The sequence below is a fragment of the Staurois parvus genome, unplaced genomic scaffold, assembly GCF_062004578.1.
Source record: "Staurois parvus isolate SC_StPar_1 unplaced genomic scaffold, SC_StPar_1.0 ptg000270l, whole genome shotgun sequence".
NCBI classification, from domain to species: Eukaryota; Metazoa; Chordata; class Amphibia; order Anura; family Ranidae; genus Staurois; species Staurois parvus.
Window position 1 is genome coordinate 2046056 of NW_028318066.1, and position 26720 is coordinate 2072775.

At 43.0% G+C, this 26720-nt stretch overlaps 1 protein-coding gene across 12 annotated transcripts in view; it reads right to left on the minus strand.

Moving 5' to 3' along the window:
• Positions 1–25184, minus strand: part of AGFG1 (ArfGAP with FG repeats 1) — a 122317-nt gene extending 97133 nt beyond the window's left edge. For 3 of the 12 annotated variants that reach the window (XM_089681546.1, XM_089681544.1, XM_089681541.1), the window contains exon 1: positions 24796–25176. In XM_089681546.1, the coding sequence (XP_089537672.1) occupies positions 24796–24962 (167 nt within the window). In that variant the 5' untranslated portion in view covers positions 24963–25176. Of the gene's footprint in view, positions 1–24795 lie in introns of all 12 variants that reach the window. The other 9 variants (XM_089681543.1, XM_089681542.1, XM_089681547.1 and 6 more) reach the window with 7 other exon arrangements.
• Positions 25185–26720: the final 1536 nt, after the last annotated feature.

Genomic DNA, 26720 nt, shown 5'->3' on the forward strand with positions numbered 1-26720 from the left:
TTTAAAAAAACAACAACTTTTAATGCAGGAAACCACTTGAATTGCTGGAATTCCTGTCAGCCTCACAGCACTGGGTGGGAAGGACACACTAAAAGAAAAAAAAGGTCATGCTTTCAATCTATACTATAGGTGCCTACAGAGAACATTTGCTGATGAAGCTGCTCACTGGAAACATTCATTTCCATAGCCCTACTCTCAGAACCCCCTGCCCAAATTTATTGGGACGTAGAGTCTATAGTCCAGCTAATCACAGAGATGGAATTTTGTTTTGTTTTTTTTTTGTTTTTTTTTGGAACGGTTTATTATTATTATACAGGATTTATATAGAGCCAACAGTTTGCTCAGCGCTTTACAATATAACAGGAGACAATACAGCAACAATACAGTTCAATACAAGAGGGATAGGAGGGCTCCTTGATAGACAAATCATTCAGTGGCTGAATCTTGTATGTTCCTAACGTTCTGTAGGTAACTTTACCCTGATCATACAAGAGCAGCTTAAAGTGGATGTAAACCTTAACATATACCCAGTGAGGTGACTGGCCTCAGGAGATATACAGAGATAAAACAAATCATCCTATATAAGTTGTACCTGTTTATATACAGTTGTCTTTCCCATACACTGATCAGAATTTTAATATATTTTTAAGAGCAGGAGTCAAAGGCGTTTGTGTACAGCTGCAGTTAGCAAATAAATGGCAGACAAAAAAAATGCAGCTTTATGTACATCTGACCAGTTACATGATTCTGGGGGTAGATGAGCAGCCCCGGACACTTTGCATAACAGTTTAGGTGTGCATATCATCGTGGTGTCTGTCAACCTGCCAATCCCTCCACTGGCTTCCCATTGCCCAACGGATAAAATTCAAAACATTAACAATAATATATAAAGCCATTTATAACTCTGCCCTAAATTACATCACCAATCTTGTCTCCAAATATCGCCCACACCGTCCTCTCCGCTTCTCCCGCGACCTCCTGCTCTCTAGCTGCCTTGTCTCCTCCTCCCATGTTCATCTCCAGGACTTCTCCAGAGCCTCCCCCATCCTCTGGAACTCTCTACCCCAATTTATCAGACTATCGCCTACTCTGCTCACTTTTAGGCGATCCCTGAAAACCTCTCTCTTCAGGGAAGCCTATCCTGCCCTCAGCTAATAATGGAATCTTCTACTCCTCCTACCAGTCCATCCCCCACAGTTATTACCTTTTGTACCACTAGCCCCTCCCTCTTAGATTGTAAGCTCCAAGGAGCAGGGCCCTCCTAACCCTCTTGTATTGAACTGTGTTCTTGCTGTATTGTCTCCCATTATATTGGGAATGCCTGAGCAAATTGTTGGCGCTATTTAAATCCTGTATAATAATAATAACCTGTCATTGATTTGTACAGGCAACTGGCCAGTGGCTGTACATAAAAACACATGACTCCCGGAGCAGAAGTACTCTGCACCAATGTGAATGAGCCTTTTCTGTGAAAATACATTGGAGCATGCAAAAGCAGATACATTTTCTACCCCATGGTAAAATGTTCAGATATCGTTTAGGTCAGTGGTCGGCAAGCCGCGGCTCGCGAGCCACATGTGCATCTTTACACATTTTAATGCGGCTCTTCTGTGTGCCGGGCGCCCGCTCCCCTCCCTCCTCTCGGGCGGCCGAGGACTCTGCAGCTAGCCCAGCAATGATTGGCCAGTCTCGCTGCCACTCACATCCTGATAGCTAGTGATTGGCTGTTAGGATGTGTGTAGGCGGGGCAGCGTGACGAACGTGAGGGGAGCTAGGCTCCTCTCACAGTCCGCCCTGAAGACCGGAACGGCGCGGGGAACACGGCGAGAGGAACGCGCGGAGCAAAGGTAAGTGAATTGACACAGGGGGGACTTGGCTTACTACTTGCTACTTACTTACTACTACTATATGAGGGATGAATTACTATATGGGGGATGAATTACTATATGGGGGATGAATTACTATATGGGGGATGAATTACTATATGGGGGATGAATTACTATAAAAACTTATTGAAACTAAAAACAGTGTACCATCCTATGTATTTTCAGTTTTAGAAATGTGGCTCTCAAAATAAATTTCAATCGTGGTTTTGGCGAGATTTGGCTCAGTTGAAAAAAAAGGTTGCCCACCACTGGTTTAGGTGAGGTGGAATCGCAGAATATGTGTGACTGTCAAATGATCACTACTATATTCTTCAGCATTATTCTGGCAGCTGGACTGTCTGTGCCATGTGCCAGATTTGGCCATGACGGTGGAAGGACACGTTTGTTGTGAATTAGATCTTTTTTCAGATAAAGAGGAAAAGTCTTGGGTTCCCCAGTCTGAAGAAATGTAGGTAGATTTTAAAGTGTTACTAAACCCACAACAGTAAAATCAGTCTGTATATACAGTAAAACATGCTTGTTATACTCACTGTGGAACCTAAGGGGTTAATCCTCTACATTGTGTATAAAGGCTTTTTGATCCTGACTTCTCTGCCCCTGCTCTTTTTCGAATGTACACACTGAAAAGACAGACTGAACCCGTAGCCCTTCTGCACATGCTCAGTTTAGTGTGTATTGCTAGAGAGGTTTTTTTATTTTGCTTGGGAGAGTGCATGTGATCAGCACAGAGCCAATAAGCACTGTCCAGACAGAGGTCAGGGGTTTTGCATCCTCAAAGAGCAAAAAGAAAACTCCTCCTACAAGCTTTAACCAGTGCTCAGCTAAAGTCACAAGACTGCTCTAACTGCTGATGAGAAAAGGTATTTACTAGTTTATATTTACTAAAATAATTGCACTTCCATGTTTTGTGTACTGTGGGAGACCAGATATAGGGAATGCAGGGTCCTGGGTTTAATAACACTTAAAAGTTAAAGTTGGCTCAGTTCTTGTTCTCACTAGTCTGCATGCTGAAAAGCATGTGCCTTGGTGTATGTTGCGTAGGAGCAGCATGAGATTGCTACAACACTTTCTAACAATTTACTCACAGATATTTTTCATTGAATTGCACAGAGTAAAAACAAACACAGTTTTTGCAATGCACACCACCACACATGCATGATGAGAACATGGCACATAGAAAACCATTGTCTTGTATGTGTCTCTGCATTGAGCCTGCACTGATACATACAGATCAACACAGTTTAATTGACATAGTGTGAACAAGCCCTCACAGAATCAACTGCTTAGCTCAAATGTTCTTTATTTTAATTTGTCCAACCCCACAATTAGTGTCTAGCAATCAACAGCTACTAGGAACATCCCTCAATTCTCCAAATAATGCCCAATCACCAAAAAAGCACAGTAGATATTTCTTGATGTTGCATTTTTAGACTTTTAAATGAGCAATAATGGAGTATACTTTTTACTATTTTACACCCACTATTAAATAAGTCATGCCTGTAAGTTTTTACATTCGAAAAAAAAAACTTCTAAACAGCAGTTCACAAAATATCTAAGTTCATGTCAATTAAAATATATGTGCAAAACTTCCTATTCAGTGCAGATTCTTAAAAACGGACCTGTCAGCAGATTTTTAATTTTTTTTTAATAAATTCTTTATTTGGATAGAAATGGTACTACAAGTCCAGAGAAGAAGAAACCGTTCACGTCCATTACCATGAACACAATACAAAACAGGTTATCCATGGGGTCAACATAGAACACCCCTAAGTGGACCTCTGTGCATCAGTACAATCAACATACATAACTTAGTACTTAACCACCTCCCACCCGCCATATAGTAATAAGACGGACGCAAGGTGGTTCTCTCGTTCTGGGAGGACGTCATTCTCACCACGCATGCGCGGCTCAGGGAGTGCGCAGCGCGGCGATCGATGGTGCACTGTGTCCCTCGGACACAGCGGATCACCGATCACGGAAAGAGCCGAAGATGTCGGCTCGGTCATGTGATCAGCTGTGTCCAATCACAGCTGATCACATGTAAAACAGGGAAATGCCGGTTATCATCATTTCTCTCCTCTCGAGCTGTCATGCTGACAGCTCGAGAGGAGAGCCGGTAATCGGCTTTCCGCGGAGGGGACATGTACACTGATCATCAGGTCACTGATGATCAGTGTGCCCTGATAATCAGTGTAGCCCCAGCAGCGCCACCTGTCAGTGCCCTTCAGTGCCTTGTGTCAGTTCTCATCAGTGCCACATATCAGTGCCTACCAATGCACATCAATGCCACATAGTGCCTATCTGAGCTGCCTTTCAGTGTCATCCATCAGTGCCAGTCAGTGCCGCCTAACAGTGCTGCCAGTCAGTGCCGCCTAACAGTGCCATATATCAGTGCTGCCTTTCAGTGCCCATCAGTGATGCCCGTCAATGCCCATCAGTGATGCCCGTCAATGCCCATCAGTGATGCCCGTCAATGCCCATCAGTGATGCCCGTCAATGCCCATCAGTGATGCCCGTCAATGCCCATCAGTGATGCCCGTCAATGCCCATCAGTGCAGCCTCATTAGCGCATATCAGTGAAGGAGAAAAATCACTTATTTACAAAATTTTATAACAAAAACAAAGAAGAAACTTTTTTTTTTCAAAATTCAGTGGTTTTTGGTTTAAGAAAAAATAAAAATCCCAGAGGTGATTAAATACCACCAAAATAAAGCTCTATCTGTCACAAAGAAATTATAAAAATGTCATATGGGTAAAATGTTACATGACCGCGCAATTTTCATTCAAAGTGCAACAGTGCTGAAAGCTGGAAATTGGCCTGGGCAGGAAGGGGGTATAAGTGCCCTGTAGGCTAGCGATTAAACGATGTGCTCGTAGACGAATAACACTGTTTTCCCACATTTGTCGTGTTTGTTCAACATAATAGAACTTAAAGTGGTATTAAACCTAAAAGCAAAATGTAGGTTTGCAGGTTAAGTTCCACTTGTTTGCATCCTCCCCCCTGCACTCCCACATCTGGCACTTTTGGGGGCTGCCATGCCTACCGGAATTGCAAGGAAAAAGTCCCTGGATCATTTCTGGATACGCAGCCCGCATGGGTACGGCAAGTGCAGTGTGGTTCCCTGTGCTGGAGCGACTTCCAGAGCATGTGGCATGCCATTAGGATTAATGGCACCTGCACACATCTCTTGCATTTTTCTGTGCGGGTGGTTGCTGCTTCAGGAACAGGTGCAGACACGCAGCGGGAACCACCTGCACAGACCCTAGCCTAAATCCTGGTGTATGTGCAGTTCTTTACCATATTTCACAAAAATCAAACACATATCAGCCCCTGCTGTTGCCTTCCATCCTATGACTTGCAATAAAGTTACAATATTGCAGTTTAATCACTGGGGGAGGAGAAACTGAGGAAATGCCTTCTCCTGTTTGCAGTGGGCAGATGACATCGCAGCCTCGGCAAAGTCACTGGCTAGAGCTTAAAGTGATTCTAAAGCTTCAATTTTTTTTTTGGGGGGGGGAACAAACATGTATACTTACCTACTGGCTTTGCACAGAGCAGCCTGGATCTCTCTCTTCTTGGGTCCCCCGTAGGCTCTCCTAGCTCCTCCTGTCTATCGGGTGCCCCAGCAGCAAGCAGCTTGCTATGGGGCACCAGCTGCTCTGTGTGCCCCGCCCCCTCTCTTCCCATTTGCTGATTGGCTGTAATTGACAACAGAGGGAGAAAATGGCTCCGCCAATTAGGAGGCAGAGACCTGGGACAGCCGAGGCTGCCATTCACATGGCTGGATCGCGATGAGGCTCAGGTGAGTGCTGAGGGGGCTGGGGGAGCTCCTGCACACAGAAGGTTTAAGGATGTCTTTTAAATTATAAAAGGTTGTCATTCTGAAAAATGATACGGATTGTGTACATTGTGACAAGTCCGGAATTATTTCATGTAGACTTGTAAAGTTACTGACAAGTCCACTTTAAAAAGTCTCAAGAGTCAATCACCTAGGCTGCTATTGGATAAAAAGATGAAACAGACAAAACAAACTGGTAAATTCAATTGCAAAACGGATTACAAATTCCACCCAGTGTTTGACAATGTGACTTTGAAAGAGGTAAACATTAACAGTTTATTTAAATACACAAGAAATGTGGAATGTGTTGACATTTTCAAGAAAATAAAACCGACCACAACCTGTTCACCAAGAACTGGTTAATCCAGAGAGGGAACTATGGCCCAACTGATCAGAGAAATGTAGACTTTTCTAAGGATTACCTGTTCTTTTGATATATTAACACAAAGTCTAATATGGAATCTGGTATTGACTGTTCTAACAAATACAATTTTGTCTAGGTCATTATGAGGAACAACAAACTTGGACAAAGGAGAAGCTGCTGTGTATGTAGCTACAGAAAGTTTACAGATTACACAGAAGAAACTAGGAAAACGCACCCATTAGTCATTCAACCAGAGTGTGTTTTTCTGGGATCAGGCCTCTTCAGCTATGATGAGCTGAGAACGCTAATGTCATAGTTTTCTAAATCCTTCCACCTGTGCCTATAGGAAATCAGGAGAACCCTATGATAAGAAGCTGCTTGCTCTTCTATGGAAGTCATTTCCCAACAACAAAAGAAGTGTTCAGTAGGATACTGAAAGGAAAGAACAATGGGAGCTGCCATAGTTGAGCTGCTTTTGAAGGCACTGGCTGTCATTCTTTACATTGTATCACTACTTAAGGGCCCGCTGACCTGGAACAAGCATGCAGCCTATGAAGTGTTAGGACACCTGATATGCACATGCATGTTCCAGGTCAGCATTTCAGCAAGTAGCAGAAGGATAAGGTTGACTGGCCTACAGCATGCACCTTCAAAAACAATTTAGCAAAGACAATGCCCATATTTTTATCCACTGGGGCATGAAAACGCCGATCACGATAGACATGTTATATATCGCCGCGCACACCAGAATGAGAGCAATAATTCTAGCACCAGACTTCCTCCGTAATGCTAAACTGATGACCTATAAGGGGCTTTAAAAGCGTCACCTACAGAAAATATAGGGTACTAAAAGTTTGTTGCCGTTTCATCAGCAAATGCAAAATTTAAAGTTTTACATGTTGGATATCTATTTACTCACTGCAACCTCATCTTTTATATTTTACAAAAAAATTGGATAATTTATTGCTTTGTGCTCTAAAATTAACTTAAGTGTATTTTTTACTGAAATTTTGCGTTTCCTAGACAATTGTGATAATATCGTGTGACATAAAAAATTGGAACTACCGCTATTTTATTCTCCGGGCTCTCCAATTTCAGAAAATATATAATGTTTTGGAGTTTTGTGCAATCCTCAGGCCTTAAATGATTTTTTACCGTGCGCAAAAAATGGAAAACCGGCTCTGGCAGCGAACGGGATAAAGTATAAGCCCAACACTCCTCTTTCCTGACAAGCAGCCAATCGGTGCTCGTTACACTGCAGGGTCTCTCCCCTCCCTGCTAGCCCCCGGGTGTGGTGCTGGAGACAGGCAGGGAAGGGAGGAGGAGATATTCAGCACAATGTTAAAAATATTAAACATTTAAGTCGCCATAAAGTCCCTTTTGATTTTAAAAGCACCAGACATTACTTAATGCAGATTTAAATACAGTTATGGTTAATAGATTTTTTTTTTTTCTTATCAGGACAAGTAGATTGGGACACCAATTTAGTACATGGACAGGACGTTTATCGGCCAAATTGTCGGCCAATAAACGAAAAAACGGTCACTGCCGTTGCTGCCACCAATGTCTACAGAAAACGGACGTTTTTCGTTGATTTTCCAGCATGACCGATAAAAATAAACGAGAAGATCTGCAAAAACCGGCGTAAATATTGGCCGATTTTTCGTGCGGGCGAAAATTCGGCCGATAAACGACCCATCTATGGCCTGCATTAGTAGACTAAGTAGTTTTTCAAATGTTTCCACAGCCCTGCACAGTATGTCTTATCAGGAGATAAGAGGGGGACACTGGAAGAAAGGAAAGATCAGAGAAGTCAGGATCAAACAGCTTTTTCACACAATGCAGAAGATTAACCCCTTAGGTTCCACAGTGAGTATACCAAGCATGCTTTACTGTATATACAGACTGATTTTACTGTTGTGGCTTTAGTAACACTAAGTATTATTAGAAAATAATCAGATCTTTACTACATGAAACATGCAATTTTACTTGAACAGCAGACAAAAATATATCACCAAAAACATCCAGTATTCTGCTTGCCAGGAACAACGTGTCCATCAGTATTTCTAATTATCTGCTGGAAGATTTTATCTGTGCCATTTACATTGCTTTCCCCAGAAAGCTGGAACATGCAGACAAACACATTTGAGAAAAGCAAGCTTTGAATTTCAGAAACAAACACCAATTCAGAGTGACAGTGTATTGTGAAGAAACATTGGCCACAGAACATAAATGTGCGCTATGCCTGCCAAACCATCACACATCACATGTTGTGAAGGAAAACCAGGATTAAAGCCACCTCAATAGCTAATTAGCACTTGGGCTTCTTCTTCAGAATGGTAGGATGTGGATTGGGAGAGTGACCAGTTCATGGGAACAGAGGCACAAAGATGCAGTGGACAATTCCAATGTCAAAGTCAGTGCAGTGTGGGACAGGATGGTAATGAGCTTCTCTATTCAAGAGCCAATAGACTGCAGTTTGTATTTCTGAAGGAGTATTGTGCAAACATTCTGTATGAAGTGACTGGTCCCTAGCATACACAAATGTGTGTTGTGAAAGGTTTAACCTTGCCCTCAGGACATGGTACAGCCACGTTTTAGAAGGAAATCAAATGCCTGAACAATCAACATGCAAAAAACTGCATGACAAACTGTCATCAACTAGTAATACTACCAATTTAGTAAAAGCAGAAAGTTTAAAGGTCGGTTCACACACAGAAACACAGTCCAGACGTGTTTCTGCACGCATGTCATTACTGCATTCTGGTGCATGCAAGATGAATTTTTAATGCATTTTCCCCTTTTTTTGTGTGTGTAATGCATTCCAGGAGCATCTGGTGCGTTCCACCACATTTTTGGTGCGCTTTGTTTTGCCATGCTCTGTTACGATTCAGTGCAGAAAAAAATGCAGCATGTTCTCATTTTTTTTAGTGGTGCACTGAAATAAAAACTCTGGACCGAAACCAAAAATTCAGGATGCAACTGTCTGAAAATCAAAACCGAAATGGAGTTTTTTTAAAAAATATTTTTATATGTAATTGTATTGTATTTGACTTAATTTATTATGAATTTAAATAAATATGAATTTAAAAAATACAATCCAGTAACAAAAAATAACTTATTGAAAGTAATCTGGTGTCCGCAAAGGCTGCGTATTACAGCATGGCACTGGTCATAACACGCACGAGGTAATCTAAACTTTGCCATTTTGAGCACTTTTTTTCCCGTCAAAACACTGATAACCCTATTTTTGGCCAATTTTCAGTGCATCGCTAATTTTTTTTTTCTGCACTAGTGCGAACTATGCCATTGAAACCTCTAAACCCTATTGTCTATGCATTTTTGAAGCAGAAAAAAAAAAATGCACTCTGGTGTGAACTGGCCCCAAGTGAAATGAAACCCTAACTATAGCTATTTTTAAAAGGTTCCCACCCCCTAGTCCTACCTAACCTGTATAAAAAAAAAAAAGAGGTGTACTTGCCTATTTTCAATCCACTCTGTCTGGTCATATGATCCCACAGCTCTGTGTAAGGGAGCACTCAACAATGGCTGTGAATTCTGGAAACCGTGATGTCACCCATAGGCCCATGGCCTATTGTCGGTGCTCCCTCCTCTCCCCTGCAGCTACTGCTCACTGACAAATGGTTCCAGAGCTGAAGGATCATGGGACCAGAGTCGGTTTAAAAATAAATACACACTTTTTTTTTTTTTTTTAATACAAATTAGACCGGATTTTTGAGAATAGTTACATTTAAGCTTTTCTCCACTTTAGGACCCATTCACAAAGTGTGAAGTTTCCTGTGTTTTTCCTCATGGAAAATTGCAGGTAGCTGAGAGGACACAAAGAAAACAACTGTCTTGTGTGTCACATTCAGACCAGAACACAATGATACACTGTGTTCCAAGCTGTACAATATTATACAACATGCTTCATAATATTGTACTGCTCTACCTGACCCTGCATGTCACCCCACAGCAATGCAGTGACATGAATGAAGTGTCACTTTGTACATTTCATATAAAGTTCTGTCAAAAAAAGGGAACTGTGTGATGCAATAATGAGTGCATCAACCCACCCCCTGCCCCATGGCTCTGCAGCTCAGAACACTGTGCAAGCATCAGCATTTGGGGTTGCAGGTAGTGTGAACAGGCCCTTAAAGCCATATCATTTACGGACTAATAACACTACAGAGAAAAAAATCAAGTTCTGTAAACACATTAGGTCCCGGAATTTTAGTGCACCAGGGAGAGACAGGCGCAGCATCCACCACCACTGCATGCAGTCTGTCAAAGTCTATGGCAGGCTATGGCTGAACAGGGTTGAACGGTGTGCCAAGTGGTCTTCATGTTTGGGGCCCCGAAGCATTCAGGGGCTATCAGATGTAAACATTAGAGTGTTTACATTTGTGTTCGCTGTGATTGGTCACAAGGTACAGAGCTGCCTGGATCAGCTGTGATCAGATGGGCCAGATCACAGCCATTCATTGGCACACTAGCTGCTCATGGAGGTTTTCTAAAGTGCTGTTTATAAACATGTGCCATTCACTCTGCCAATCAAGCATATAGTCAAAGTGAAAAGGTTTAAAAGGCTTCACAACAAAGAAGCAAAAGAATACTTACCTCTCCTGCTGCCCACGCTCTTGAGCACCACTCTGAAGCAGAGTAATTTCCGGCTGAAGATTATTTCAAAACTGACACTCCTGGGAATGTCAATCCTCTGTCTCTCCCTTGTAGCCCTTAGTCATTCCTCTTGATGACCTCTACAAGATAGAAAACTAATGTGAAGATCAACAGGAAGAAACATGAGTACTGTGGGGAATGCAGGAGATCTACACTCCCAAAAGTGTTAGGCCCCATGCACACAGGATGTCAAAATGCTACTTTTACAGACGTGTGATGTTTTTTTCCTACCTCCAAACTTCCCTCTATGTTATCCTATGTGTCCTTGCAAACCTAGGCACTTACACATGTTTACAGGCAGAAAACAGCGAACGTGCATCAATTCTATACATGTTTAGAGGCATTCGCATGTTAATGCATTCCACTGGTCATAAATAAATTAATTTTTTGGTCAATAGAATGCATTAACGCCGAATGCAAATTAACGCGCCTGCAAAACATGGCATTAGGCATGTTTGAGCTGAGCTTTCTTCCCCTGGAGCAAAGGCATCCAGGAGAGGAAAAAAAAAAAAAAAAAAACGCCCTGTGTGCAAAAGGCCTTAGTTTTGGAAGACAATTCAGCCATAGAAGACTCTGAATCAGAGCAGTGTGAGACAGTACAGGCAGCAGAAGAGCTAGAGTCTCTATCCTTGTGTTTGATGGCCTCAAATAAATACATTTTATATATGCGAGTTTCTTTAACCCCTTGACGCCAACGGCACACAAATATGCGGCCTGACGGAACTGGGCTTTTTTCCGTGGGGCCGCATATTTGCGTACCTGTCTGTGCGCTGGGAGCGCGCCACTCCGAGACTGCGGTGTCACTGAGAGCCCCGAGTCCCGTTCTAACGATCAGGAGCTGGGACTCCCGATTCCGGGTCATGTGATCGATGTGATAGCCTCTGATTGGCTATCACAGCGATCAGTCACTGTGCAGCCCGGCCCCCTTGTTTTTTCTCTCTCTATGAATGGACAAGAGATACATTGTATCTCTCTAACTCCTGGCATAGAGAGAAAAAAATGTTTGTAAAAAAAAAAAAAAAATTAAAAAAGAAAAGAAAAAAAAAGAAAAATACCTAGATCAAGGTTTGATCTAGTTCAGTACCAGGGTTAGTGTTTGGGTCAAAGGTCAGGATTTAAAAAAAACTGGTGTCAGTTAGTGTTAATGTCAGCGTGTTTTAGGTAAAAAAACACAAACCGCGCATTATTGTTTCTGGGCTGTACTACGGGTACAAACAACAAATAATATATACATATGTGGTATCGCTGCGATCGTCAAGAGCTGGAGAATTTATTTTTGGTTGTTCTTTGGTGGTAGGTTATGGTTGTAACAAGAAACATAGCTAAATAAAAAAAATGATTTTTTTTTTTTACTATTTTGGGCCAGTTTTCCTTTGATAACAAAAAAAAAAAATTAGGAGATATTTATTATCATTTACCACCAAATGAAAGCCCAATTTGTTCTGAAAAAAAAACAAAGGTATAATCCACCTGGATGTACAAAGTAGTTGTGATGATATGGACGGTTTTACTAACACATGTCAACGTTGCAGAATTGTGCTTAGGCATTTAGATTTGTTTTACCCTTAGGCGTGAAGGGGTTAAATAGCAACTTTCTTATTTTTTTACCATATTTTAAAGTAGTAAACATCTACACACAATCGCGCAATCAAAAATCATGTGACAAGTGTGGAATGATATCGTTTACATGTCATAAGCATGCAGGTTAAGAAAATCACCAACCAATCGGCTGAGCTCCTGATCAGCTAAGCTAGAGAACCTAACCTCTGAGCTGTGTAATCTTTATAAGTACTGCCATAAATGAGAACATACAGCTGTAAAATAATGATAAATACAGGCTTTCAGATTAGGACCTGAGGATTAACAAATCTGCAAAGAGTAATTGCCCAACAACATACAACATGGCTTCACATGAACACACTAATGACAGCAATGGCCAAGCTTTGAATTAAAAGATACAAGCTTGCTTCTGTTAGCAGAAACGACTGAAAAAAAGCACTGTGTTTAATATCCCTGCATCCAGCTACCATTCAAAGACCTGATTGTAGATGGCTGTTACACAAAATCCACCAGCAAAAAAAGCACATAGTACATACTTCAGTGCTTGACCACACCACCTGGCAACCAATATTGCCTTTCATTACTGCAACTTCACTGTATTAACACACCATTTCATGTATGGCTACAAAGCAGTAATGTTCCTCTTTCAAAGGCTGCATGAAGCCTGGGCTTTAATCATATACTATGTATAAAGTTGTTTATCAGTCAACATCTTAAACTTAGTATAGGAAAATATGTACATATATGGATTTCATTGTACCACAAGGATTCACTTTTCAACAAGGTTTGTGTGTGGACAAAATCTAAACAACATTCAATACTCGTAAGTACCTAGTGACCCTGCCCAAAATGCAATCAGCTCCTAACTTCCTGTATCAGGCTGACAACACTACCTTTGTGGTACTAAAATAGCAGTAAAGAGGGTGATAGAGCAGGCAGCTGGTATAGGAAGCTAGCAAATGCTACAGTTAGTCTGGCTGAAAAAAGACCGAAGTCCATCCAGTTCAACCATTAAAAAAAAAAGTTATAATCCTATACCAACAGTTGATCCAGAGGAAGGCAAAAAAAAAAAAAAAAAAAAACAACGCATGATCCAATTTGCTCCTGCTGGGAAAAACATTCCTTCCTGACCCCCCAAGAGGCAATCGGATATTCCCTGGATCAACTTTACCTATAAATGTTAGTATCCAGTTATATTCTGTGTATCCAAGAAATAATCCAGACCTTTTTAAAGCAATCCACTGAGCTGGCCAGAACCAACTCTTAAGGGAGTCTATTCCACATTTTCACAGCTCTCTCTGTGAAGAAACCTTTCCGTGTTTGGAGATTACATTTCTTTTCCTCCAGATGTAAAGAGTGCCCCCTTGTCCTCTGTGATGACCTCAGGGTGAATAACTCTACCCCGAGTTCACTATATGAACCACTGATGTATTTATACATGTTGATCAAATGCTTTGAATGTAAAGCAGGAGCAGCACAGAGGCTTACTAGTTAGCAGGCCTGCCTTGTAACACTGGGGTACTCAGTTCGAGTCCCAGTCAAGACACTATCTGCATGGAGTTTGAATATTTGCCCTATGTGGGTTTCCTCTGGAGTCTCCCAAGACATACTGGTAGGGTAATTGAGTCCTGTCTAAATGGACATTTCTATCATATTCTTTAGAGACCACCCAAAAAAGGATGCCCCAAAAGCAGATAAAAACACTTTGAGAACCCAGGGAAAAAAAAGAGTTAAGGAGATATTAATTATGGAGGTGAAGAGCACCAGTATCATTGTCAGCAGAGTGCAGGAAATTAGGAGTCGAATGCATTTGTGGAAGGATCACTAGATATTTGCCATCAATATGTATGTTTAGATTTTGCCACACACAAAGGATAGCAACTAATTAAAAATCTGCTATATAAAAATAGGCCTTACATTGAGCAAGATTACCAGTGTCATTGCATGGGCAATCACAGGATCTGACACCTGGACATTTCTTCATTTTAGCCACGTTTAGCAGATCTACAACCGATTCCATGGTGATGTTCAAATTAAACTGATAAGAGCATGTGGCATCGGTGATTAATCCCATACAGCTAGTGGGGTAATGAAGGTGATCAGATCAGGGTGGCAGAAATTGTTATGGTTCTCACTGCATCATTTGTTATCTCAGTAATTCTTTATAGTGGTATAAAAGGTTCAGCTTGGAAAAGAAAAAAAAAAAACAACAAACATACTTGGTCTGTGCAATGGTTTAGCACAGAGCAGCCCAAAACCACCTCTTCTCGGTTCCCCCGTCGGCGCTCCTAACTTCTCCCCCTTGACCAGTGCCCCCAATACTTAGGCGCTTGCTATGGGAGCACTCGTTTGTGCTCCCTACCACGCCCAGCTCTATGTGCCCATAATACACAGAGCCGTGGCTCTGCCCCACCCTCCGCTCTCTGCTCATTGGCTGCGATTGACAGCACTGGGAGCCAATGGCCCTCGCTGCTGTCTCAGACAATGAGGTGAGAGTCCCAGGACAGCCGCTGGATCTAGAGGAGGCTCAGGTGGGTACTGGGGAGGTGGGGACTGCAGGTTCCTTCAGCCTTCACAACCAATTTAAGTAAGCTGCTACCCATTGAAGACAACACATAATTAGAAGCAAGCAGCCACGTGGGTGTGGTAAACAAAATGCATCAAGGTGAAGCATAGCGACATTATCATGACTGTCAGGAAGCCTAGCCGCTCAGCTGGTATATAGCAGTGAAAGTCTAAGGCTTTTAAACTGGCCTGTGATTGATTTCAAATAAGCATTTGAAGTTGTGCACGGCTTCCTTGGTGGACTTTACTTGTGAGTGATTTTATCTTATGATTTTAAATAAAGTGTTAGCTTTTTGTGACTTGTTACACTATGTGGAGTTTTCTCCTTGCCTTGAGTGAATGAGCCTGGTTGTGCCCTTTACCATATGGAAAAAGCTGGAGGATTAATCCTGAGGCATTTGTTCATCAAGTGGCTGATGGGAACTGCTGTTTTTTCCCCTTTGGTGAAAGGGAAAGGCACAGATTGACCCATTGTATACCAAATACGTCCACAGGTCCAGGTGAGAAAGGAGAGTGAATAGTGGTGGGACCCTCTCCTCGTGATGACACGTTGATGGATCCTTGAATGCAGTACAATATTTCATTATTTCTCCTTGTTCATTTTCACAGGGTGTTTATATATGGACTAATTCCCATGGACTCACTATATGCATTGAAGTATATTATGGTTTAAAAACATTTTTCACTTTATTTATTCAGTAAGTGTATCTGTTGGTATAATTACACTGGTTTAAGTACAGTGAGATAGAGTGAAGTTTTATTGAGCTATCACATTGCATGAGTTGCCGTATTGAGTACATTATCACATTGCATGAGTTGCAGTATGTCAATTTTTTTTTTTTTTTTGGTTTGCGCTGCACTTTTTATGTTAATGGTAAGACAACAATTTACTGCAGAAAATTGCCAAGGTATAAGTACTGACAGTAAAGAAAAAGAACAAATGCAGTAAGAAAGGATTGTGTATTACTGGTATTCTGGCTAGTTGCTATATAAAAACAGCAGAGCATCACTTGGCCAATACTGGTGACAAGCAAAACCGTGAGACAACAGTAAATAGTAAGTAAAAACTGCTACCCTAAACTCCAACATACAAAACAAATAGATTCACATAGGAATCGGTTTACAAAGTTAGAAAAAAGCACTTGGCAATGCTGAATACTTCACTATGTAAATGTTCATTCAATGGTGTGGATTACAATCCAATCTAATAGAGATCTTTTTTTCTCAACATTACCAAAGACATATCGCCTGAACTTTTCCACAACACGCCAATTCGCACAAGCTCACAGATATTTGGTATAGGGCAGTGGTTCTCAACCTGTGGGTCGCAACCCCTTGGGAGGGTCGAACAACCCTTTCACAGGGGTCGCCTAAGACCATCGGAAAACACATATTTCCGATGTGTAGAAAGCAGCTACTGTGTTGAAAGCAGCTACTGTACTGAAAGCAGCTACTGTGCTGAAAGCAGCAGTATTGGAAGTAAAACGACACTTCATGAATTATAATTACTGGATAAATAATTTTATGGTTGGGGGTCACCACAACATGAGGAACTGTATTAAAGGGTTGCGGCATTAGGAAGGTTGAGTACCACTGGACTAGGGAATGACAAAGGCAGAAAAGACCATTTACTATCACTGTACCGTACACAACTGTTTGTATGTATGTACAGTATATACCAGTTTAGTTGTATCTGACTCTCAGCAATTCTATGGACCTCCTCTCTGGGTACCATGTCTAATAGGCTTGAGAGCCCTTTCTACAGAATTCTCTTGGAGAATTTTTTTCAAGGTAGTTGTATTGTATACATCACACACCTTACAGAATTGCCCGCCGTTTATGTAGGGTGTTGTAAGTGAATTGGTGGATGGCACCCCATGCAATCATAAGAAAATCAGGATCTTTACCAGCACACCTAACAACTAAGCCACTGTTCTGCTTTACATTCTCAGCATTCACTAGCCTCTTATATCAGTGGTCTGTTCTTCTGCTTTTCCAGTGATTTCAAACAAGAATCAGACCGAGGACCCCCAGTGCAGCAAAGCATATGTCTAACCACTAAGCCACTGTGCCGCCCATTTTATATAATTAAAGAGCAATTACTCAAATGAAGCATCGTCATGCAAAACACAGCTTTATTCAATGGCCAGAAACCATGACCAAATCAATATTCAGAAACACTCCAAAGTTGTTATCTGTGGCATGTCCAATCCTAAATTACAATCCAATATTTAGGTGACAAAGTGGCAAGATAACCAGCAAGTGCATCAATGCAATAACCTGACACCTCAACAATGCACAGCCCCTTAAAGACATATCATTTGCTATCCCCAATAAAGGGTAAAATTCCCAATGAAAGAACAGATATGAACACAGAAGTCATCAAGTCCCTAATCAGTACACAGTGTGGACAGATGACATTTTCTCTCAGTAATACAATAATGAACACCTCAGACACATGAATAGATTGATAATGTCCCAGTACAACATCCTGACAAACAAATGAACAATACCTATAGACACCCCAAGTAAAAAGGCAGCAGGAAAACCATATTGTGGATAGAATGCTCCCTGCTCCGCTCAGTGTGCAGAAATACCATTGTTCATACAATCAGAATCAGGAAACCAGGAGAATATCATGACATTCCTCAGTCATCTGTGCCTTTTGAGGAATACTATAGGCACCTATCCCCAAGTATATGTAAAGAACCCCAGTATGAATGCAGGACACCTCTGTGCTCAGGTCTGTACTGCACTGACAGACACGGCACCAGGCAAATAACATGAATGGAAGAGTAAGATGTCTCCAGCACGCCTGAAGATTCGTTTCCACGATTTATTGTGCAATTATTATTATTATTATTATTATACAGTATTTATATAGTGCCAATAGTTTGCTCAGCACTGTACATTATAGTGGGAGACAGTACAGTAACAATACAATGCGATACACGAGGGGTTCGAGGGCCCTGCTCCTTGGAGCTTACAATCTAGGAGGGAGGGGATAGTAGTACAGGAGGAAATAGCTGTGGGGGATGGAGTGGTAGGAAGAGCGGAGGAGATCAGCAATTAGGTGAGGGCTGGGTAGGCTTCTCTGAAGAGATGTGTTTTCAGGGTGCGCCTAAAGGTGAGGAGGGTAGGTGACAGTCTGATGGATTGGAGTAGCGAGTTCCAGAGGATAGGGGAAGCCCTGGAAAAGTCCTGGAGACGGGCATGGGAGGAGGAGACCAGGGAACTGGAGAGTATTATTATTATACAGTATTTATATAGTGCCAGTGGGTACGCTCAGCGCTGGGTAGTTTATTGAAAAGAGTAGGAGGTCTTGTGAGGAGCAGAGAGTGCGTTTTGGGTGGTAGATGGATATCAGGTCAGTGATATAGTTTGGGGCAGTGTTATGAACAGCTTTGTACGTCAATGTTAATATTTTGAATTTTATGCGTTGGGCAATTGGAAGCCAGTAGAGGGATTGGCAGAGGGGGGAGGTGGATACGGAGCGGTTGGTGAGGTGGATGAGTCTGGCCGCAGAATTCAGGATAGACTGAAGCGGGGGATAGTCGGTGTTGAGGTAGGCCGGCAAGGAGGGAGTTGCAGTAGTCAAGTCGTGATATAAGGGAGTGGATGTGTTGCTTTGTGGTTTCTGGAGTTAGGAACGTGCGTAGTTTGGAGATGTTACGGAGGTGGAGTCTTTATCAAAATCATGTCATGTAGGCGATACTGCCATGCCAATATTTTGAAGCCTCACAAGACTCAGAAAGAAGACCATGTGAGGCCCCAAAACATTGGCATGGCAGGGTCACCTGTGCCACATGAATAGGATACTTGTACAATAAACCATGGAAACATCTTCAAAAGCGATGAAGACTACTTCCTTCCATTCTGATTATACACAACGCCATCAGTTATGGCCACTGCAGGCACCTCCCTGAAGTTAAAGAAGACTTTCAGCCATTAAAATAACAGCTTCTCTGTTTCCTGTCCTCCACCTTACACAATTGGAGATCATTTCTTCATTTTCTGAAACATTTTGTATATTTTTTTTGTTCTGCAGCCCAACACTTCCTCCTAAGTAAGAAAAGATCTAGAACCTGCACTACCTCCTGGAATGTCATATCATACATGGCAGGAGGTGGTGTTTTACAGAGGGCCACATGTTTGCCATGCATACGTAGACCAGACTCTGTCTCCACTAGGTAACTGAGAACTGGCAATCTCCCACAGTATATATACAAATGGAGGATTTCTGTGCATATACAAATGATGCTGGTCTCATCAATAAATGTGACATTTCTCAGACATGTGTAGCCTTTTATGGAGTACTATAGAAATGAATACCATACACCATATAGGAAAAGAACCCCAGTATGAAGGTAGTACACCTCTGTGCTCAGATTTGTATGGGGGTTACCTGCACTGACAGACAGAAGGACATTCCACAGACATGTGCAGCATTTTATTGAACACTATAGGCCAGTGATGGGGAACCTTTTTGAGCCCAAGTGCCCAAACTGCAACACAAAACCAACTTATTTATCTCAAAGTGCCAACACTGCAATTAAACCTGAATATTTAGGATTTAGTTTAGAAAAAAAAACAACTCATACAGTTGTCCGAACTAGTTAACATCTTTTGTCTTAAATGAAAAAACAGGGCTTCCAGTGTTGCAGCTTTTTATTGAAAAAGAAAACATCAACTATACAATGTAGACTCAACTTGGTTATATACCAGACTGAAATATAGGGCAAAACTTACTCCATGCCCTTTCCCTACTTCTACATTAATGTGATGAGGAGGCTCTGATGATGCCCTGATATGTAGCAATGGTGGGCAGTGATAGGCAGCACTGACAGGCACTGCTGGGCAGCACCGATAATCAAGACACTGATAATCAGTGCCCTGATTGTTAGTGCAGATCTCCCGTCACATCTGCCAGTTATTGGCAACTGTATTTACATTGTGATCAGATGTGTTATTGAACACAGCTGATCACATGGTAAAAGACCGCTGTGATTGGCCTTTTACCTCATCAAGTGATCAGCTGCGTCCGTAAGACACAGCGATCACCGGCAGTGCCGAGTGAGCGCCACTGGGGGCGTGTTCTGGAAGGACGTCCCTCCCAAAACTAGACAACCGTGTTGTAGCCGTATTTCGGCTACAGTGCGGTTGGGAAGCAGTTAATCTCACCTGCGGCAGTGTCGGCATGGCTTCCAATCCAGCAACTCATTCCCATCCATGCTGAACACGTCGCCCCTGGACCTGGAGCAGTGTGGGAGCCGCTTCCTCTCATCCACACTCAACCATGGATACATCACCCCTGGTGCCAGAGCCATGTAGGAGCCGCTTCCTCTCGTCCACCCTGGCCCCAGAGACATGTGGGAGATGTAGTTTGATGGGGGTCCAGTGTGGACGAGATCTGGATGGCCGGTCAGTGTGCACGGTCCGTGTGCGCTCATCTTCCTCTTCTTCCTGGCATGCCAATTGAGATGGCTCTGCGTGCCAGCTCTGGCATACGTGCCATAGGTTAGCCATCACTGCTATAGGCAATAATCCAGTATAGGGAGAGAACCCAAGAACAAATGGAGGACAACCCTGTGCTCAGGACTATACAGAGGGTACCTGCACTGACAGACAGAAAAGGAAACAGAACATGATATTCTTCAGTCACGTGCACTATAACCATTAACATTTAATATAGAAAGATCTCCAGTATGAATGCAGGGCATTCGTGTGCTCAGATCTGTACATACAGATACTAGCAAGATCACCAGGTGCAAACAGTAGGAAAAAAGCAAAAAAAAAAAAACCAGATGCAGCCACCACATCTAATGATTGGGGAGCTGCAATGCATTACATTTTTAGTTTTGGGTTTAAGGCCTCATTCCCACCATACATGCAGGTGCTTTTTTTTTTATTATTGAGTACTATAGACAATAATACCCCAGTGTGGATGGATGTACAGAGGGTACCTGCACTGACAGACAGGTAATCAGGGGATGACATGACAAGTGCTGCATTTAATGGAGTACTGTACACAATGATAACCCAGGGGGGAACCCCCAATATGAATACAATACACCTCTGTGCTCAGAACTATAAAAGGGGTACCTGCACTGACAGTCAGGTAACCAGGGTATGACATGATGCTCCTCAGCCATATACTGCATTTAATGCAGTACTATAGGCAATAGCAACACAATATAGGGAGAGAAACCCAATATGAATGCAGGACATCCCTATGCTCAGATCTATACAAGGGGTGCTTGCACTGGCGGCATAAAAACCAAAAAATATGACATTCCTTAGCCATGTGCTTTTTTTTCATTGAGTTCTATAGGTAATAATACCCCAGCAAAGATAGTTGTACAGGGAGTACCTGCACTAATAGACATGTAATTAGGGAATGACATAACGTGCTGCTTTTAATGGAGTACTATAGGCAATGATAAGCTAGTATAAGAAAGAAACGCCAGTGTAATTACAGGAAACCTCTATGCTCAGATCTGTACAAGGGGTATCTGCACTGACAGATAGGTTATCAGGGGATCACATGATGCTCCTCAGACATGTGCTGCATTTAATGGAATACTATATGCAACAGCAACCCAATATAGAGTGAGAACCCTGGTATGAATGCAGTACACAGTTATGCTCAGATCTGTACTGGGGGTACCTGCACTGACAGACAGGTAATCAGCAAATAACATGATAAGTGCTGCATTTAATGGAGTATTATAGACAATGATGAGCCAGTATAGGGAGGGAATCCTGATATGAATGCAAGACATTGTTGTGCTCAGTTCTCTACAGGGGATACCTGCACTGACAGACAGGATATACCATGACATTCTTCAGCAATGTGATGCAATTTATTGAATGCTAAAGGCAATAAAAAGCCAGTATAAGGAATGAAACCCAGATATATGGAAGGCTCCCATTTTTATTGGATGTGTACAGTGGGAACCTGGACTAACTGATAGCTAACCAGAGGGACAGCATGACAGTCCACAGTCCTGTGCTGTTTTTGTGGAGTACTCTAGGCAATGATACTCCATTATAGTGAAAGATCCCCAGTATGAATGGTGGGCACCTGCACTGACAGGCTGATAATCAGGTGATCACATGCTCAGTTAATGTAATCACTGGATCACGATGTTCTGCAACCCTGTGTCACTGCTATTTGGGTACAATAGACATTAATACCCCAGTGCAGAAAAAGATCCCCAGAATAAGTGGTAGCCATTCCCAGGCAACAGCAATGCAAAATAGAGGGAGAACCCAGCATGGATGCAAATCACCCCTATGCTCAGATCTGTACTGAGGATACCTGCACTGACAGATAATCAGGTGATCACATGACATGTGCTGCATGCAATGCAGTACTAAAGGCAATAATAACCCAATACAGGAAAAGAACCCTGATATGAATAGAGAACACCCCTGTGCTCAGATATGTACCCTGAATGAAACCCAAAACATATGGAGGGCTCTCAGTTTGCTCAGATATGTACAGGGGAACCTGCACTAACACACAGGAAACTAAGCAAATGACATCCCTACAGCAAAGATCCCCAGCAAGGATGATGGTCAATCCCAGGCTCTACAGGGGGAACCTACAATTACAGACAAGTAACTGGAAGAAGAGTATGACATTCCTGAGTCCTGTGCTTTTTTAAAGTGGAAGTAATCGCACTTTGGTTTCTTTTATCTCCAGGTAATCTTACAATAAAGCTTACCTGTAGGTAAAATGAATATCTTCTAAACATGCACTGTTCCCTCAAAGCACTGTGCCATGTCCCGAGTTTTCCACGTGCAATCCAAACACACACGTACCTGCATTAAAAATGGCTGTGTGTATAAGTGGGTGCTTGGAACCGAGGATCACCAATATGGGTCCAAAAGTTTTAAAGAACGATCACATAGTTACAACAAGGCAACTTTGCAGAGTCTTGCAGGACCCCCTTCATCAGGCATGTGTCAGTGAACGGAATTACCCCTTACAGTACTGGTTAAAATGTCACCCTTATAGTTACCTAACAAAATATAATTGGTGTCATGCTTCTGGTTCTGCCAAGTGGCAATAGACCAGGAACTATGAAGGCACCATCACATGGAAGGTATATTACCACAGCTCAAGGAACCCCTAAGCAACTTCTGGAGGAACCCTGGCTGAGAATGCCTGCTATAGACCATGATTACCCATTATAGTTAAAGATCCTAAAATGAATAGATGACACCCCTATGCTCACATGTGTCCAGGGGGTAGCTGCAATGACAGACAGGTAAACAAACAAATCACATGCCCTCCCTCAGCCATCCATTGAGAACTAAAGACATTAGGAAGAGATCCAGTATGAACGGTGAGCTCTCCTAGGATGTACAGAGGGTCCCTGCACTGACAGCCAGGTAAAGAGGAGGACAACATGACATGTGCTTCATTTAAGGGAGTATTATAGATAATGATAACCAAGTATAGCAAAAGACCCCCAGTATGAATAGAGGAAACCCCTACGATCAGATCTATACATGGGGTCCCTGCACTGACAGGTAATCAGGGGATCACACAGCCTCCCTCAGCCATCCATTGTGTACTATAGACATCAGGAAGGGACCCCAATATGCATAGAGGACACCCCTACGATCAGATCAAGACATAGGGTCCCTGCACTGACAGGTAATCAAAGGATCACATGGCCTCCCTCAGCCATCCACTGCATACTATAGACATCAGGAAGGGACCCCAGTATGAATAGAGGACACCTCTATGTTCAGATATATACATGGGATCCCTGCACTGACAGGTAATCAGGGGATCACATGGCCTCCCTCAGCCATCCACTGCGTACTATAGACATCAGGAAGGGACCCCAGTATGAATAGAGGACACCCGTACGATCAGATATATACATGGATCCCTGTACTGACAGGTAATCAGGGGATCACATGGCCTCCCTCAGCCATCTATTGAGTACTATAGACATTAGGAAGAGACCCCAGTATGAATAGAGGACACCTCTATGTTCAGATCTATACATAGGGTCCCTGCACTGACAGGTAATCAGGTGATCACATGGCCTCCCTCAGCCATCCATTGAGAACTAAAGACATTAGGAAGAGATCCCAGTATGAATGGTGAGCTCTCCTAGGATGTACAGGGGGTCCCTGCACTAACAGGTAATCCGGGGATCACATGGCCTCCATCTGAGTACTATAGACATCACGAAGGGACCCCGGTATGAATAGAGGACACCTCTATGTTTAGATCTATACATGGGATCCCTGCACTGACAGGTAATCAGGGGTCACACAGCCTCCCTCAGCCATCCACTGTGTACTATAGACATTAGGAAGGGATCCCAGCATGAATAGACACCTCTATGTTCAGATCTATACATGGGGTCCGTGCACTGACAGGTAATCAGGGGGTCACATGGCCTCCCTCAGCCATCCACTGCGTACTATAGACATCAGGAAGGGACCCCAGTATGAATAGAGGACACCCCTACGATCAGATTTATACATGGGATCCCTGCACTGACAGGTAATCAGGGGATCACATGGCCTCCCTCAGCCATCCACTGCGTACTATAGACATCAGGAAGGGATCCCAGCATGAATAGACACCTCTATGTTCAGATCAATACATGGGGTCCGTGCACTGACAGACAGGTGACGAGGGAATGACATGACCCTCCTCTGGTGCAGCAGTATAAACATGAATGGAGGGCCCCGTCCTCATAGACAATAATAGTGACTCCCCCCGGACAACCTGTGGCTGTACATCAGTAGGGTGAGGGTGATGAGGGCAGGCGGAGTGTGGAGGGCCTCAGCCCGGCCTGTCAGTGCGGAGCCCGAGTCTCCCCCTCTCTCACACACACATCCATCCATCCATGAGGCGTGTACTCACAGGATGCCAGAGCAGGACGTGCACACGAACGAGCCCGTCGTCATATTGGCGTAGGTCGGGCCGCGCTGGTCGCAGTCGAAGCACTTGCGGTTGTGTGGGAGGCTGGTCATCTCCCGCAGCAGCTTCAGGTGCTTCTCCTCCTGCTTCCGTTTGGCGCTGGCCGCCATGGTGGAGCACCGGGCGGGAGCTTCACACCGGGAGACACCGGGCGGCACCTAGCAGGCACAGTCAAGGGCCAGTGACGTATACGGGGGGCGGAGTAAGGTGACGTTGCGTTGGGCGGGGCGTGGTGACGTGGGGTCGAGTACGGGAGAAGGAAAAATCGCACAGAAGGATAGGGAGCGGGAGGAGAACGATGGGGCGGGTGTGCGGCTGAACTTTCCTAAGCATTCATAATGGATGGGAGGGCGGAAACAAAGTGCATTTGTCCAACGTCACGGGGGAGGGAGCCGGAAATTGCACTGGATACTTCCGGATTCCTTTACGGGTTGCCTAGCAACCGTATGGGAAGCGAGTCGTGCTTGTCCAGCTCTCGAAATGTCATCTTCTCCGCCAGGTGACTGACATTTCAGTGAATGGGGGTTGGGCATTGGACTGTCATAACCTGTGACCACTTGTCTCCCGGAGCTGTATTTGTAACATCATAAAATATACGTGTTAGGCCTGAAGATTAGTCAAAGCCCCAAACGTTATATATCTTCTGAAAGCAGAGACCTTGGAGAATAAAGTGGCGGTAGATGCATTTGTTTATGTTACAATGGGGGCAATTCACTAAAGGTTACCACATGCAACAACACTGTCATGTGACTCATTTGCATAAAGTATCGCCTGTGGTATCAAAATGTCCAATTCACCAAAAGATTAATAATGGTTCTGTGGCATTTAACCACTTCCAGTCCGGACACTTTTACCCGCTTCCTGCCCAGGCCAATTTTCAGCTTTCAGTGCTATCACACTTTGAATGACAATTGCGCGGTCATGCAACACTGTATCCATATGAATTTTATAGTTTTTTTTAGACAGATAAAGCTTTATTTTGGTGGTATTTATTCACCACTGGGAGTTTTATTTTTTTGCTATGTAAATGAAAAAGTCCAAACATTTTGGAAAAAAGTGTTTTTCTTATAACATTTTGCAAATAAATAATATTTCATCATAAATCTTGGCCAAAATGTATTCCGGTATCTTTTTAGTAAAAAAACAAAACAAATTAGTTTATAACCAAAAATTATCATTTTTAAACTTTTTTTTAAATTTTTTTTTTTTTTTTTATATTATTATTTATTTATTTTTTATTACATACTGTCACCCTAGCAGTACAGTGTCACCGTGGTGACTCTGTACTACTTGTGGGGGGTGATGAAGATTTTTTTTTACACTGATTGTTTTTACACCCATAAAGGCTGTAAAAGCAATCATTTCTCCTTCTCTCCGGCTGCATTCTTGCAGCTATTGAGAACTACTGTGTGAGCTGTGATTGGTCACAGCTTGTCACATAGTACAAGGCTGTTGTGAATAGCCTTGTACCATGTGACCTCTGTGATCATTCACAGATTTCACACGTAGTAAGCAATGATGTCAGAAGTGACCTCTTGCTTACTACTCTGCATGTGATCACTGATTGGTCAATCAGTGATCACATGATCGGGACCTCGCACAGAGGTCCCATGCGACGATCGGTGTTCCACTGTTTCCAGAGGACACAGCAAGCACCGGATTGCAGTGCTGCGCGCTCCCAGGGAGTGCACACAAGCAGGGGGCAGGGAGGCCACCTGACCCTGCACTGCCACCGTCCGGCCGTTTATATACAACAGCCGGAGGGGAGGTGGTTAACACAAAATTAAAAATGTGTCGGTAATTACCGGCAAAAATACCGGGACGTACTAAAGTGCCAATCCCTCCACTAGCTTCCAGACGCCCAAATA